The 15,418-nt window shown below is 42.3% G+C and overlaps 1 protein-coding gene across 4 annotated transcripts in view; it reads right to left on the bottom strand.

Annotated features, from left to right (window-relative positions):
* LOC145342936 (paladin-like) overlaps window positions 1-15,418 on the bottom strand; it is a 144,402-nt gene that overhangs the window by 124,744 nt on the left and 4,240 nt on the right. For all 4 annotated transcript variants that reach the window (XM_080188568.1, XM_080188569.1, XM_080188572.1 and 1 more), the window contains exons 2-4: window positions 13,335-13,499; window positions 9,244-9,404; window positions 5,978-6,053 (exon numbers count right to left, since the gene is read on the bottom strand). In XM_080188568.1, the coding sequence (XP_080044694.1) occupies window positions 5,978-6,053; window positions 9,244-9,404; window positions 13,335-13,499 (402 nt within the window). The remainder of the gene's footprint in view (window positions 1-5,977; window positions 6,054-9,243; window positions 9,405-13,334; window positions 13,500-15,418) is intronic.

The following is a 15,418-nucleotide window of genomic DNA, read 5'->3' as shown; positions in this document are numbered from 1 at the left end:
ATCGATAATTAACAAAAATATGTACTTAAAATAGATTAAAAATAGATTTAAATGGCTTACCTGCCTTCCCACCGGTTTCCAGCATGGTATGGCCGGCGACTGTTCTCCAGTTCTGGGAGATGTGCATGCCCGTCCAAGGCCGCAGACATGCGTCTCCTGGCCAGACCCGCCAGAAAAGTGGCAGGCTGCAATTGGAGAATCATGGCCAAGGTCCCTGACCTCTTGGGTGGGAACTGAATTATGTCACCAGTGGGATGGAAAAAAACTGTTCTACGCAATATCAAGGTGCAATCACTATCAAGCATCACACAGTTAAATAAGTCAACAAATAACACACTCATGATTAGGCTAATGCTTATTTTGACTTGTACAATTCCTTTACACTGTTCATTCTCAACATTTTTAGCCAACAAATTCTGTGTCGTGGATCACTTTGAGAATTCTGCTGTTCCGTGTTGGGCAGTTCATCGCATTATGATATTCTGAGTCGCAGCTCAAGCAACTGTTCCCCAGGCATTCCTGTGTTCGTTCGTCTACTATTTCTGTTTCAATTCTGTCATCTGCTATGGTATCCTGTTTTGCTAAAAATGCTTCCACCTCATTCTTTCTGCCTGAGACACTTCCTAATACTCGTACCTGTGTCCACAATCTTGACAATACAGCCATTGAGTCCTCCAACCTTTGTAAAACTGCAGAATGTCACATTTGTGCCAGAAAGGTTGTTGGAAATGTCTGCTTCCCTAGAAATCTTTTCAAGGCAGCAGACTCAAAAAAAAAGAGTCTCTTTCCTAGAACTGAATCTCAGTCAATACCTAGGGCCTGTCCATGTGCAACACCTTAGTACAATCTAGTAATTTAAGTGTGAGCACAATACAAGGAATTTCCAAATTGAATTACTGCAATCTTTTATACAGTCTGTAAGGGCCACGATATATTCCTCCAGAAAATGACAGTCCACCTCTCAAAATCTATCAAAGCTTGACAATGCCTTGTAGGTATTCAAAAGATTATCTTTTTGGTCTTCTCTTGTGTGGCTTTAGGAGCAGAACTTATCATCACAGTTTTGATGTCAAGTTCCCTAATCAGTCCAATATCATAGAGACTAATGGGATGATCTTGCAATCATGCCCCACTGGCCAATGGGCGGAGTGAGCTGGTAAGATTGCAAGAGAGCCAAGAAATCTGGTTCTCACCCTATCTTACTGGCATGGATATCTGGCGTGATCAGCCTCCTGTTCATTTCCGGAGCAAGGCTGAATAAATTATTTGAATTGAATTACCATATCATTTATGAAAATTGCAAACCCAGGACTCAATTGTCTGAGATCACCTGACTGTGTGGCCCCGCTGAAGGAGGTTCTCTTCGGCAAGAATCAAGGATTGAACCCAGCCACAGGGACCAGATGTGATGGCCTTGCCAGTAGAACCAGAGGCTACTGAAGCCCCCAAGAATGTTGGGGTTAAGTGGAGTGCCCTTTGGGCAGTGCCAGTCAGGTATCCTGGCACTGGCCACTAAGCACTGGGCCCACAGCACACTCTGCAGTTGTAATCGGTGGGAAGGGGGACATCAGTCAACATGGTGGCACAGTGGTTAGCGCTGCTGCCTCACAGCACCAGGGACCTGGGTTCAATTCTGACCTCAGGTCACTGTCAATATGGAGTTTGCACATTCTCCCCGTGTGTGCGTGCATTTCCTCCGGGTGCTCCAGTTTCCTCCCACAGTCCAAAGGTGTGAGGATTAGGTTGATTGTCCGTGCTAAATTGACTCTAGTGCCCTGGGGATTGGCAAGGTAAATGAGGGTTTTGGGGAATAGAGTCTAGATGGGATTGTAGTCGGTACAGACTCGATGGGCCGAATAGCCTCCTTCTGTACTGTAGGGATTCTATGATATTCTGTCCTATGATGATATCACTGTAAATCTGCATAGCACTGGGAGTGGAGGGAGGGGGGGAGGGGGTATGGAGGTCGATTGGTCCAACCAGTGAAGGTTTCTCATGATTGGGCGTGCGGCCCTGCGGTAGAGTGGGATGGTGCCTGGTTTAAGCCATGGATGCCTGCTGAAAGCAGCAGAGGCTCTGTGACAAGTTTCTCTGCTGCTCAGGGCAGAAAGACCTGCACATGTGCAACGGATCCAAAAATCTTCCATTTTCACGCTTGTTCTGGACTTAGAATTTTTTCATAAGTTTGCTCCTTAAGTATAACTCTACGATGTGGCCCCCAAACTTGAGTTGGGACAGATGCTATTATTTGTTCCAGGTTAAATTTCATGCATAAAACATAATAGAAGAGCCAAACTATCCTCAGTTTCCAACTGACAGGCTTCTAAAGCACAAAATACTATGCTTCTGATTTTACATTTGTTTGAAAAAGACATGCCAAGGCCATACATTTTTGACTCTTTAATATGCATAATACATGCCCACATATCCACTTAATTCCTTCAATGGTCATAAAGTTCCATCTCTGAAAGCATTGATGAGTAATCATACAATTTACACCTGCTTTCAGCTATTCTTCACAAAAGAACCCTTTTAAACCTCTCCTAGCCAGTCAATGAACTGGGGAACCAGAAGTCAATCTTCACTCTCTTTTCAATTCATTCACAATATGAGACATTACAAATGTGAAATCCCTAACTCTCCAGCCCATTATCAGTGTCATTTAGTGTCTCACTATACATTCTACAGTACACCAATTAAACAAATAAACTAATTCATTTGTGAACTACCCCTTAAAACATCATTTTGGGGAGAGATGATACACACCAGCCCATGTAGTATCCAATGGTCGTGGATGGCCTCAAGCATACTAGTGAACACCGCAAGGAAACTCTCCAAGGATATCCAGGCATACATGGAAGTGGGACAGGCAGTTAGTTGGGCCAAGTGACACCCTCTATCTGGGTCTGTTTATGACCACCTTAAGATGTCTCACAACACCAGTTAAGTCCAACAGGTTTATGTGGTAGCAAAAGCCACTTGCTTTCAAAGCGCTGCTTCTTCATCAGATGAGTGGGATTTCACCTTTGCCAGGCCCTGGAACAATAACAAATGGGTCCACCCTGAACCTCTCAGCATAAGAACATAAGAAATAGGAGCAGGAGGAGGCCATCTAGCCCTTCGAGCCTGCCCCGCCATTCAATAAGATCATGGCTGACCTGAAGTGGATCAGTTCCACTTTCCCGCTTTCTCCCCATAACCCTTAATTCCCTTGTCTGTCAAAACCTATCTACCCGTGACTTCAATATATTTAGCGAGGTAGCCTCCACCACTTCAACGGGCAGAGAAGTCCAGAGATTCACCACCCCTTGAGTGAAGAAGTTCCTCCTCAACTCCGATCTAAACTGACCCCGCCTTATCTTGAGGCTGTGCCCTCTAGTCCTGCTATCCTAAGTGGGAAGAATCTCTCCACCTCTATCCTATCCATCCCTTTCGTTATCTTATACGTCTCTACAAGATCCCCCCTCATCCTTCTAAATTCCAACGAGTACAGACCCAGTCTATTTAGTCTCTCTTCATAGTCCAACCCCGTCATCTCCAGTATCAGCCTAGTGAACCTCCTCTGCACTCCCTCCAAGGCCAAAATATCTTTGCGCAAGTGCGGCGACCAAAACTGCACACAGTACTCCAGCTGCAGCCTCACCAGTACACTGTACAGTTGCAGCAAGACCTCCCTGCTTTTATATTCTATCCCCCTCACTATAAAGGCCAGCATCCCATTCGCCTTCTTGATCACCTGCTGCACCTGCAGACTGGGTTTTTGCGACTCATGCACAAGGACCCCCAGGTCCCTCTGCACCGTAGCATGCTGCAGCTTTTTGCCCTTTAAATAGTAATCCCTCCTACTATTATTTCTGCTAAAGTGGATAACCTCACACTTGCTAACATTATACTCCATCTGCCAGGTCCTCACCCACTCGCTCAGCCTATCCAGATACCTCTGCAAGACTTTCCACACCCTCCGCGCAATTTGCTTTTCCACTCATCTTCGTGTCATCAGCAAATTTTATCACCCTACACTCAGCCCCCTCCTCCAGATCATCTATATAAGCACAGGAGAGCCTGGAGCTGAAGTGCAACCAAAACCAGAGGAGCAGTCCCCTCATATAGTGGAACAGGGGCTGCAAATTTGCACAACCTATATAAACATGGAATGCAGACTCCTCAAGGCTACAGAAATTGTAGGCAGCCTGGGAGTCTGAGTACTGACTTTACCTTCCATTACATGGGACTGCTGTGTGCAACATCCTCAGCATCAAAGCCTCAATAGAAAAAGGGAGGACTCCCATGTACAGACGGTGTCTATTTATACTCTTTTGAATATACCAATAAAACAAGTTAACTTATAACAAATTGACAGCCCCTTAACTGGTCACTGTAACTAAAAGCAGAAACTACAATGGAATTTTCACAAAATTATGTTAAAATAGTGGTGGAAATCTTCCATCCACACTCACAGCTGAAAATTTCCAGTGCCTGAAAGTGAATGGAGTTTTAGCTGGAATGTCAAATTTTCCATTCTCACTCACAATAGGTCCTGCCATGGATGAGACCAGTGAATCACGCCCAGTATTCTGGGGTCTGATGATGCGTTCCAGACCCATGCAGAGTGCTCTTTATACTATTCTGATAAAATCAGATCTGAGGTGTGCCTGGACCTGCAGACAATAGGGCAGAATTTTATCACTGCTTTACACCCATTTTGCAGCGAGAAAACGCTGTAAAATAGGACATAAATTAGCCAGCATAAATGGCACCGGTCGCTTACATCTAGATTTCTGACAGGGTCAGCCTCTCATTGGAAGTGGGTGAGAGGCTGATTAGTTTATTTATATTTATTAAAATAGGGTTTTGAATGTGCCTAGTGAGCTCGGTGCTCAATCGTTTGAGCTTGCTTGCCTATATTGCCTCGCTGAAAGAGGTTCTGTCCAGCGAGGAAAACACCTACTCCCCATGAATCAGGAACAGTTGTGTTGGCCTCGCAAGTGGAGGCCATTGAGGTACCCCTGGGAGGCTGAGGGCAAGGCAAGGGTGCCCCTTGGGCAGTGCCTCTCTGGCACCTTGGCAATACCAGCCTGGCACCTGGGCAATAACCACTGGTTTTGCGGGAGGGGATGGGAGCTAGTTGAGGCTGCCTGCAGGAGCAGGGGCCTGACAGCTCTCTCTTGTCTGTCAAACCCCTGCTACTGTTAATGCTCCATCAGAGATCTACTCATGCACAATAGCTCCCTCTACAGACTGTCCAGCATGTTAAGCCCTGCCTATTACCTACTGTAGCAAGAAACAGACTCACCCAAAATTTTAAAGACAGAGTGCAAAAGATTGGGCCTGAAAATGTGCCAAAAAATGGATCTGGAACTCTCCCAGTCTCACACCCACCCAACACTGAGAAAAAATCTTGTAAAATTCTGCCCATAACCTTAATTTATACAATTAACAGGATACAGGTTCAATCAGGATCACACTGGTGTAATGTGACTGCAATTTGCATAAACAAGTGAGCTGCATTCCTCAGTCACCCTACTGTGGTGAGAAGTTACAATGGTGACCATTATTATCTTGAAAATGGGATGGTAAGTCATAATGCATCTTTTTCTGGGGTACAAATTCAGTTAATTGCTTAGATTGCAATGTTGTATTTGGAGAAAAGTTTTAGCACCTTTTCTGAATTTTGTTTTTGCCTAACAGAATGAAGACCTGCAGCAGATACTTAATCCCGAAGTGCCTGAACATCTGGCAGGGTTCAACTTCTTTCAACTGAGAACATCTGGTGAGATTGCAATCTCTGAGCCTGGAACATCTGGTGAAGTTTAATCTTTCACCCTGCAACATCTGGCGAGGTAGTAATTTCTTTGTGCCGGAGACATCTGGAGATCTTTAATCACTTCATGTCTGGCAACCAGCCTAACTAAAATAAATGAAACCATTATTTATTTGATCACATTTCTCTTTATCCTTTTTAAATGCATTGACTTACCCTGATTGTACTAATGAAGGCATCTAAGTCTGCTTCTTCCAGTGCAGTATCAACAGGCAAAGGTAACCGTTTATATCTGGGAAACAATATAAGAGCATTTATTAATATAGTAAGCTACATTTGGCCAATTGTGTGTTTTATTTACACACCCAAATAAAGTTGCAGTTAATCATTTTTGAAGTGTTTCACATTGCATTACTCTGATTGTTATATAAGAAAAATTACACAAGGTCCCCTACACAACAATGATCAGTCAGTCTGTTTTTAATGATGCTAATTAAAACAGGAATGTGGGTTGATATATCAGGAGAACTCCCATTGTACTCTTAGGTGCTCTGAGATTTTTGCCATTGACCTGAACGAGGTAGGTCTTAGTTTAACATCACATCCACCTTATACAATGCAGGACTTCCTCACACTGGAAGGTCAGTAAAGATTAGACACTCAAGTCCTGGAGTGGAGTTTGAACTCAACAATTTCTGACTCGGACACCAGCACACTGCCAACTGAGTCATTTATCAAGGAATATAAAACAAAATTGTAAAATATTCTATATACAGGTTAATAAAGAGTCAGGATGGGAATACAGCCATGAAGGGATGTACACAATAAAATCACACACAGTGATAGTGACATGGCAAAAGTATCTACTAATTACTTTGCTTCAACATTTATCAGAGAGACAGATCAGATGAATGTCACAATGGTAGACCAGAAATAATATAACCATATTCAAATTAAAATTAGGAGAAATAATGAATAAACTAGTCAAACTGAAAGATAAAACCCCAGATCACAAGGATCAGATCTGCACATTTTAAAGGAAAATAGTGAAGACATAATAGGACATAATAAAGGTAAAGCTATCACCTTTACACATATCGAATAATTCATTAAAAGAAGACATAGTGCCAACTATATTCAAGGGAAATGTCTAGAGAACTAAAATCAGTTGGTTTAACAATGTGGGAGAAATAATAACGAAACCTGTACCAATTGAGAAGATCTAAAAACATCTAAAAACCAAAACTAGAATCATAGAAATCATAGAATCCCTACAGAGCAGAAGGAGGCCATTCGGCCCAATGACCTGACTGACAATATTCCCACCCAGACCACCCCCACAACCCCACATATTTACTCTGCTAATCCTCCTGACACTAAGGAGCACTAATTTAGCTTGGCCAATCAAGCTAATCCACACATCTTTGGGCTGTGGAAGGAAACCTATGCAGACACAGGGACACAAACGCCACACAGACAATTTCAAAAGGGAAAGTTTTATTTGACCAACTTCATTGAATTCTTTCACGAGGTTCCAGCGTAGTAAATGTAGTTTAGCTAGATTTCCAACAGGCCTTCGATAAAATACAACATAATAAACCAATGAATAAAGTCAGAGCATATGGAGTTAGGGTCCAAGAAACAGAACGGATAAGATAGCTTTTGCAAGGCAAAAAGTAGAGAGTAGGGGCAAAAGATAGCTACTGTGTGATGGAATGTAGAAATTGGGTTTCCACATTCTCCCCATATCTGCATGCGTTTCCTCTGGGTGCTCCAGTTTCCTCCCACAGCCCAAAGAATTATAAGTTAGATGATTGGTCATGCTAAATTGCTCTTAGTGTCAGGGAGATTAGTGAGTAAATACATAGGGTTAAAGCGATTGGATCTGGGTGCAATTGTTGTTGGTGCAGGCTTGAAAGGCCAAATAGCCTCCTTCTGCACTGCAGGGATTCTATGATTCCAAGAGGGTCAGTGCTGGAACCACTTATTATATCACAATTTATATTAACCATTTTGACTTTGGGACCAAAAGACAATTTCCAAAGTTGCAGATGGCACCTAATTGGAGGGAACAGACAATACTGCGAAGAACTGCAACACATTACAGGAAAACATCAACACACTTGCAGGATGTGTACACTTGAGGGTTAATGAATTTCAACATAGATAAGTTATTACATTTTGGAAAGAAAAATAATTAGGTTTGACATTATTTAGAAACTAAGAATCTAACTGGTGTAGAGATGCAAAAAGATTTGGGAGTACAAATGCATAAATCACTAAAAATGAGGGAGCTTAATAAGCCCATTAAAAAAAGCAAAACAAGACTAATAGGGTTTACTTCTAGAGGGGCAGAATTGAAAAGTAGAGAATTCTACTAAGTCTGCATCAAAGCTTAGTTAGATTACAGTTGGCATGCTGTGCACAGTTCTGTTCACTATATCATAGAAAGAATAGAGAAACACTGAAGAGGGTGGAAAACATTATAGAAGATTGTACTCGTCAGAAAAATATGTACAGGCTGGGCATCCTTTCCCCAGAGAAGAGGAAGCTCAGGAGTGTACTAATAGATGTCACTAAAATTATGAAAGGTATTGATGGAGTGAACTGAGAGGGAGAGAGAGAGAGATAGGAAGAAGTATTTGGCACTCAGCCAAATCTCCATTCACTGCAGTGGGATGGGGGGAATCTCAGCTGCAAGCGAGGTAGGAGAATCCAGCCAAGGTCTTTTTTTACGTAGTGACTATAAATATAAGATAATCACTAAGGAATGAAATACGAAATTTAGAAGAAATGTTTTTACCGAGAGAAGATGGAACTAGCTATGACAGGGAATGGTTGAAATTAATAGTTCAGATGCATTTAAGGGGAGACTTGATAAGCATTTGATGCAGAGGAGTTTTGAAAATTACACTGATAGAGGTGGATAAGCTGGATCTGAGAAGATTCAAGTGGAGTATCAATGCCAGCATGGATTGGGCTGAATGGTCTGTTTGTATACTGTTTATTTGGTGTAATTCTATGAAATTTCTGCTCATCCAGGACTAGACAAGCAGCATGACAAATCAGAGACCTTGGAGAGTTGAAAGAGGTGGTAGGGCAGTAAAGTGGGGTGTCATACGTGGAACACAATATTCTGTTTATAGATGATGTTGCAGAGGTAGCATGAAGACAAGAAACAGGATAGAATTTTGGGGGACTACAGAGAGAGTGCAGGAGCGGGAAGAGAGCTCACTGTGGCTGATTACCTGGTCATGATTCAGCAGATTGAAATAAAATCAAGATAGGGCAGCCCAACATAGTTGTATGGCAAAATAGAGACATTGGAGGAGGACACTGTATTAAACAATGCAAAAGCTGCAAACTGGCAAAGAACCCATAACTGTGTCAGCAGAAAATGTCAGGGAAAAGGTAAGTAAGATTGAGTCAAATTGGGGGTGAATCTCAAACATTGTATCCAAAACATAAATTAATAAAACTACCTGAAGGAAGGCATCATAAAGGTGTGGCATTTATAGATCTCTTCCGAGACACGAACGTCGCCTTCATTCTCAATTGTCCTTGGGAATGCCTCTGCGACAAATTGCTCAGTACCATCATATACAAAGTAAGTTTTGTTGCTCAATGCGGCAAAATCCATCAGCTAAATGTATCAGAAAAGAAAACATTAATTTGCCTTGTATGAATTTTCCCAGGGTTCAGACCTAGGTTTTCTCTACAAGGTGGAGAATTATAATATATTTCCTTCATGGCATTGTCAATTCTATTTGTCACTGGATCCTCCTCAGTCCAAAATCTGGTTGCTGCCTCAGGCTGTGTGATGAACTTGGCACATTGGCTGTGGTACCTCTAGTTTTGACTCTCTCAAATTCCCAGCCTTTTCCTGACTCTGAGTCTTCACTCAAATTTTCTCTTCATGAGCAATAATAGTCATGAGATTCCCATCTTTTCAAATGGTTCTGAATCGCAAACAGCGCATGGGTAAATATTCCTATTTCTCTATGTTTCATATCCTAGCTGAGCCTGAGCCAGCAGTACACCAACTGATCCATTGTACACAGATTGCCCTACCTGCTAAGTGTCAGGTGTTTCACACCAAGCAGGGTTGCACTGGTGTGAGTACAGAAATTTCCACCCATTGTGTTTCAGCTAAACAAAGGTCTGTTTAGACCACACATGGTGTAATGCAATTCTGGGCCCCACATCTTCAGAAGATATGCCTTGGTGGGAGTGCTGCATAAGTTTACATGATTGATACCTGGATTTCAAGTGTTATATTAGAACATAGAACATTACAGCGCAGTACAGGCCCTTCGGCCCTCGATGTTGCGCCGACCAGTGGAATCAATCTAATGACCCTCTAACCTAACTATTCCAATGTTATCCATATGCCTATCCACTGAGGTTCCATTATGAGGAAAGATTACACAAACTGCTGTTGTATTCTCTGGAATTTAGTGCTCTATAGTGTGATTTTAATCAAAATATTCAAGATATTATGGTAAAGAACTATTTTCACTGATCAGGGAGTTCATGGGCTGGATTTCTTCAGAGCCAGGAAGACCTTTACAAATAGCATGGAGGATCCAGATGTGGAAGTACCATTTCCATTTCCAACAAATCCAATTTTTTGTTGGCATAGGAAAGGGACTGAGATGTGGCTCATGTAGGCAGGAAATCTGTACTCAGAGTAGAACCATTTAAGCCTTGTGCTGAATTCAAACAGAGCTCATTTTGATTGTTCCAAGGATCTTAAATCACAGTGTTGGAATCACAAATTGATAGAAAAACATAAACATTCTTGAAAGACAGATAATGTGTTTAACCATCATAATCTGAAGCATTTTTTAAATATCCCCCATTTGAACACAGAACATAGAACCCTACAGTGCAGAAACAGGCCCTTCAGCCCATCGAGTCTGCACCGACCACAATCCCACCCAGGCCTTATCCCCATACCCCTACACATTTACCCACTAATCCCTCTAATCTACACATCCCAGGACACTAACGGGCAATTTTTTTAACATGGCCAATCAACCTAACCCGCTCATCTTTGGACTGTGGGAGAAAACCAGAGCACCCGGAGGAAACCCACGCAGACACGAGGAGAACGTGCAAACTCCACACAGACAGTGACCCGAGCCGGGAATCGAACCCAGGTCCCTGGAGCTGTGAAGCAGCAGTGCTAACCACTGTGCCACCATTGGTAGGGGGATTGAATTTAGGAGTCGCAGCGTTATGTGGCAACTGTACACAACTCTGGTGCGGCCGCACTTGGAGTACTGTGTGCAGTTCTGGTCCCCACATTACAGGAAGGATGTGGAGGCTTTGGAGAGGGTGCAGAGGAGGTTTACCAGGATGTTGCCTGGTATGGAGGGGAGGTCCTATGAGGAGAGGCTGAGGGATTTGGGGTTGTTTTCGCTGGAAAGAAGGCGGCTAAGAGGGGATCTTATTGAAACATATAAGATGATTAGAGGTTTAGATAGGGTGGATAGTGATAGCCTTTTTCCTCTGATGGAGAAATCTAGCACGAGGGGGCATGGCTTTAAATTAAGGGGGGGTAGTTATAGGACGGATGTCAGGGGTAGGTTCTTTACCCAGAGGGTGGTGAGGGATTGGAATGCCCTGCCTGCTGCAGTTGTAAATGCGCCTAGTTTGGGGGCGTTTAAGAGATCCGTGGATAGGTTTATGGACAAAAAGCGATTGGTTTAGGTTAGTGGGTCATTGTTTTGTAACTGGTCGGCGCAACATCGTGGGCCGAAGGGCCTGTTCTGCGCTGTAATGTTCTATGTTCTATGCCGCCAAACAGTATTGTTTTGCAATACTGTAAAACAAAACTGGCTACAACTGACAATGATTATTAAAAAACATTTCTGCTAGCCTGTTTTGATTGGCAAGACAATTGGTATAGAATTTGTTCTAACACTTCAATAATGTTCTTTGTTGACATTCCCCTAAGTGCTGTTCATCGTGAAAGCTTGACAGGATTTCAAAAACTACAATTATCTCAGCAGGAATGTTCAAATTTCGCACTTCGATTTACAATTCTAAGAGGCTATTAAATGATTAGGAATATGAAAAGAAGTATGTTTTTTATAAGATTTATTGTTTTCATGAGAAAAACAATAAAGCTTATAAAAAACAAACTTTTTTTCATATTCCTAATCATGAGAAGGTGTTTGTTTCATTATCAAATCTGTACGGTGAGAGCTCTATATTTGATTTTTTGAAGTTTAGTTTTTTCGTCTTCTAATGGATCCTGATATCTACTCATGGTGGATACTAGATAAATTGGCATGGGACTATGAGGGGCTATACCGGTGGGCGCGAAGCATGAACTGCAGTGAGTTGGAATAGGGATATAAAAGTCCTTGGGGGAGAGGCATAAAGGGATGTTGGGCTAAGGACTAGAGAATATAAGATCTTCTAATGCATCCATGACAATGATGGGCCTTCTAATCTGCTTGTGTACCACCCCACCATGCCCTACTAACATGTATTTCTGGTTTTGGCAGGTCCAACTCCATTCCACACCTGCCCCATACCCACTTCCTTGGAGTGAAAACCTCAAAATTTGGAACATTTTTAACCAAGGCCCAGCAAACTGGGAGATTTGCTACTTTGAGCTACCTGCCTACATAGTCAAAATCTAGCCCTAGGTCAGGAGGTATAGTGTAAAAATTAGAGAGATACCTTTCAGAAGTAAATTTAGGATACACTTCTTCACACAAAGATTGATTGAAATTTGGGGAATCAAACATTGCAAACAGCAACTGAAGCTACATCAAGTTTTAAATCATAGAATCAGAGAATCTCTACAGTGTAGAAGATCATTCAGCCCATCGAGTCTGCACCGACCACAATCCCACCCAGGCCCTACTCCCATAACCCCACATATTTACCCCACTAATCCCTCTAACGTCCACATCCTAGGACTAAGCAGCAGTTTAGCATGGCCAATCAACCTAACCAGGTGAGTTAGGTTTTCATTAACCAAATGGATTAAGGTATGGGGCAAAGGCAGCTTTGTGGATGACAGGTCAGCAGGAAGGTACAAGGGGCTAAATGACCTATTCCTGTTCCTACATTCCAACCAATGTCCATTAGGGAAGGAAGCCAGCTCATCTTATTAGGTCTGGCCTATATATGATTCCAGTTCATGTGATTGACCCTTAATTGCCATCTGAAGTGACCTCAAAAGCCACAGAGTTGTATCAAACTGCAATAAAGAATGACTGCAGCAATTCAAGAGGCTGGTCCAACAGTACTTTCTCAAGGTGACCAGGGATGAATTATAAATATCGGCCTTGCCAGCAACATGCACATACTACAAATTACATTTCAGATTTCAGGAATAGTACAGTGATCATCGCTGTGTAGACCAAGTCAACAATTAGAGATTGCGTCCCACTAGATCAATAAGATGCAATTAATAGTAAAAGCTTTAAAAGCTTCACTTTACTGATAGCCAAAAAGTAGTTAAATTCAATTCACAATTGCATAATCAACGTAACTGACAGATATCAAGTGACACTTAGTGAACTTTGGAGAACTTTGGAAAATGTCATACCTCCTTTTTAATGATTAATTCCAGATTTTCCACTTGACTTCTTGGAGTCAGGCTATAGAGGTTTTCCTGCAGGTCACTGTGATCACGTGGGGTGTAAGGAATAAAATCATCATCTTGGTGAAACAAAATGATAGGTTCCTCTCGAACATTGAAGCAAATGATTTCCTGGAGTTTGAAGGTTTGGAAAAAGGAATTTTAGATGAATGTGAAGAAAATTGTTTTTTATAAATATATATTCAAGTCTTAAAGAGTATTCATTCAACAATAACACATGTAAAGAACGTTCAGTTAAACAATATGGAGCTTTTGGCAAAATAATTCTACATTCAGTCTCCAGCTCATCAAATTTCCATGTTGTCCAGTGAGTAGGCCATAAGCTGTCATTCATCCATAAAAGTTTTGGGAGCAGCAGAAAGCCATTGGGCCCATCATGCTTATGCCAGTTCTTTGTAAAAAAAAATGACCTGAACAGTTTCTCTTTGCTGCTGTTTCTTCCTAACCATTTTCATGTTGCAGCTTTACAAAATTTTAGTTAGGCTGGTTAAGAGTATTTCTTTCAATTCTGGTCACCTCTCATTACAGGAAGGACGTACAGGATTTGGAGAGGGTGCAGAAGAGGTTTACCAGGATGCTGCCTGGATTAGGGGGTATAAGCTTTAGGGAGAGGCTGGACAAACTAGGATTGTTTTCTCTGGAGCAGTGGAGGCTGAGAGGAGACCTGATAAAAGTCTATAAAATTATGAGTGGCGTGGATAGTGTTGGCAGTCAGAATCTTCGTCCTACAGTTAAGTTGTCTAATATTAGTTGGCATGCACTTAAGGTGAGAGGGGAAAGTTCAAAGGAGATGTGAGCGGTAAGTTTTTTTATTCAGAGAGTGTAGATATCTGGTACGCGCTATCAGAAGTGCTGGTGCAGACAGATACGATAGGGGAGTTTAAGGCGCTGTTGTGGAACTCTCTGGAGGTTAGGCATCGCCAAAGACTTCAGCCAATACAAAGAGCCAGTGTCCCAGTTAAAGACATATTGAGGATTGGCTATCTAACAGGAAGCAGAGAGTTGGAATAAATGGGCGCTTTTCTGATTGGCAGTTGGTGACGAGTGGCGAGCCTGGCTGAGCTGTGTTGGCAAGCTACTGTTGTAGGTAGGGCAGTGATAATAACTCAATATGCAGCACAATGTGATGGTGCCCTGGTGCAAACAAGTTTGGCTCCTACCTGAACTTTGCATGCATGTTGGCACCTGGGCCCACATCTGTGTGGGGGTCAGGGAATATGAGCCGCCGCTGTAGTGCCTCTGGACATTGTGTGGAGGGGATATCCAGTGTCTGCTTGATTCTAGGGATAGTAAAAAGTCTGACAACACCAGGTTTTAGTCCAACCGATTTATTTGATAGTAAACTTGTGAGTTTACTATCAAATAAATCGGTTGGACTAAAACTTGGTGTTGTCAGAGTTTACTATCAAATAAATCGGTCGGACTAAAACCTGGTGTTGTCAGACTTTTTACTGTGTTTACCCCAGTCCAACGCCGGCACATCCACATCATGATTCTAGGGATGCCATGGCAGCTTCAGTAATTCAGAGGCCCTGCATGGCACCTGGAACTGGTACTGATGGTTTTAAGCACCTCGATTGTAAGTACAAAGTCAATAAGTAACATGCACCTGAATTTGGGATAGCAGTAGCGAGGTACCGAGGGCCCTCCCCCATGCACAACAATATTCACATCCCCTCCAGCTAAGGTTAGTGTATGGTAATGCCTGCTGGAGGATAATTGGGTGCAATTACAATTCAATAACTTCAGATTATGAACTCTCTCTTCCACCTTGATCCCTTTTTAAAATTCCCTTCTTTTTAATTTATTTAATTTTACTTATTTTTCTTGTCTCCCAACATCAGTTCTCTCCCATCTCCCAACACGGCCGTCTGTCACTTGTTCTTAAATTTTTGATTTCACAGAACACCAACCTTTGTTCTATTAGCACATTCTGCATCTTACCTTTATGTTACTATCACCACCTTCTTTGATCTTTAATACTATCATTAACACTCCTTTTGTCTTGTGCCCACAACATCTTTGTGATA

This window comes from Carcharhinus amblyrhynchos, chromosome 5 (assembly GCF_965287045.1).
Source record: "Carcharhinus amblyrhynchos chromosome 5, sCarAmb.v2.hapA, whole genome shotgun sequence".
NCBI lineage: Eukaryota > Metazoa > Chordata > Chondrichthyes > Carcharhiniformes > Carcharhinidae > Carcharhinus > Carcharhinus amblyrhynchos.
Note: the sequence above shows the minus strand (reverse complement) of the source record. Positions and strands in the feature narration are given on the sequence as shown.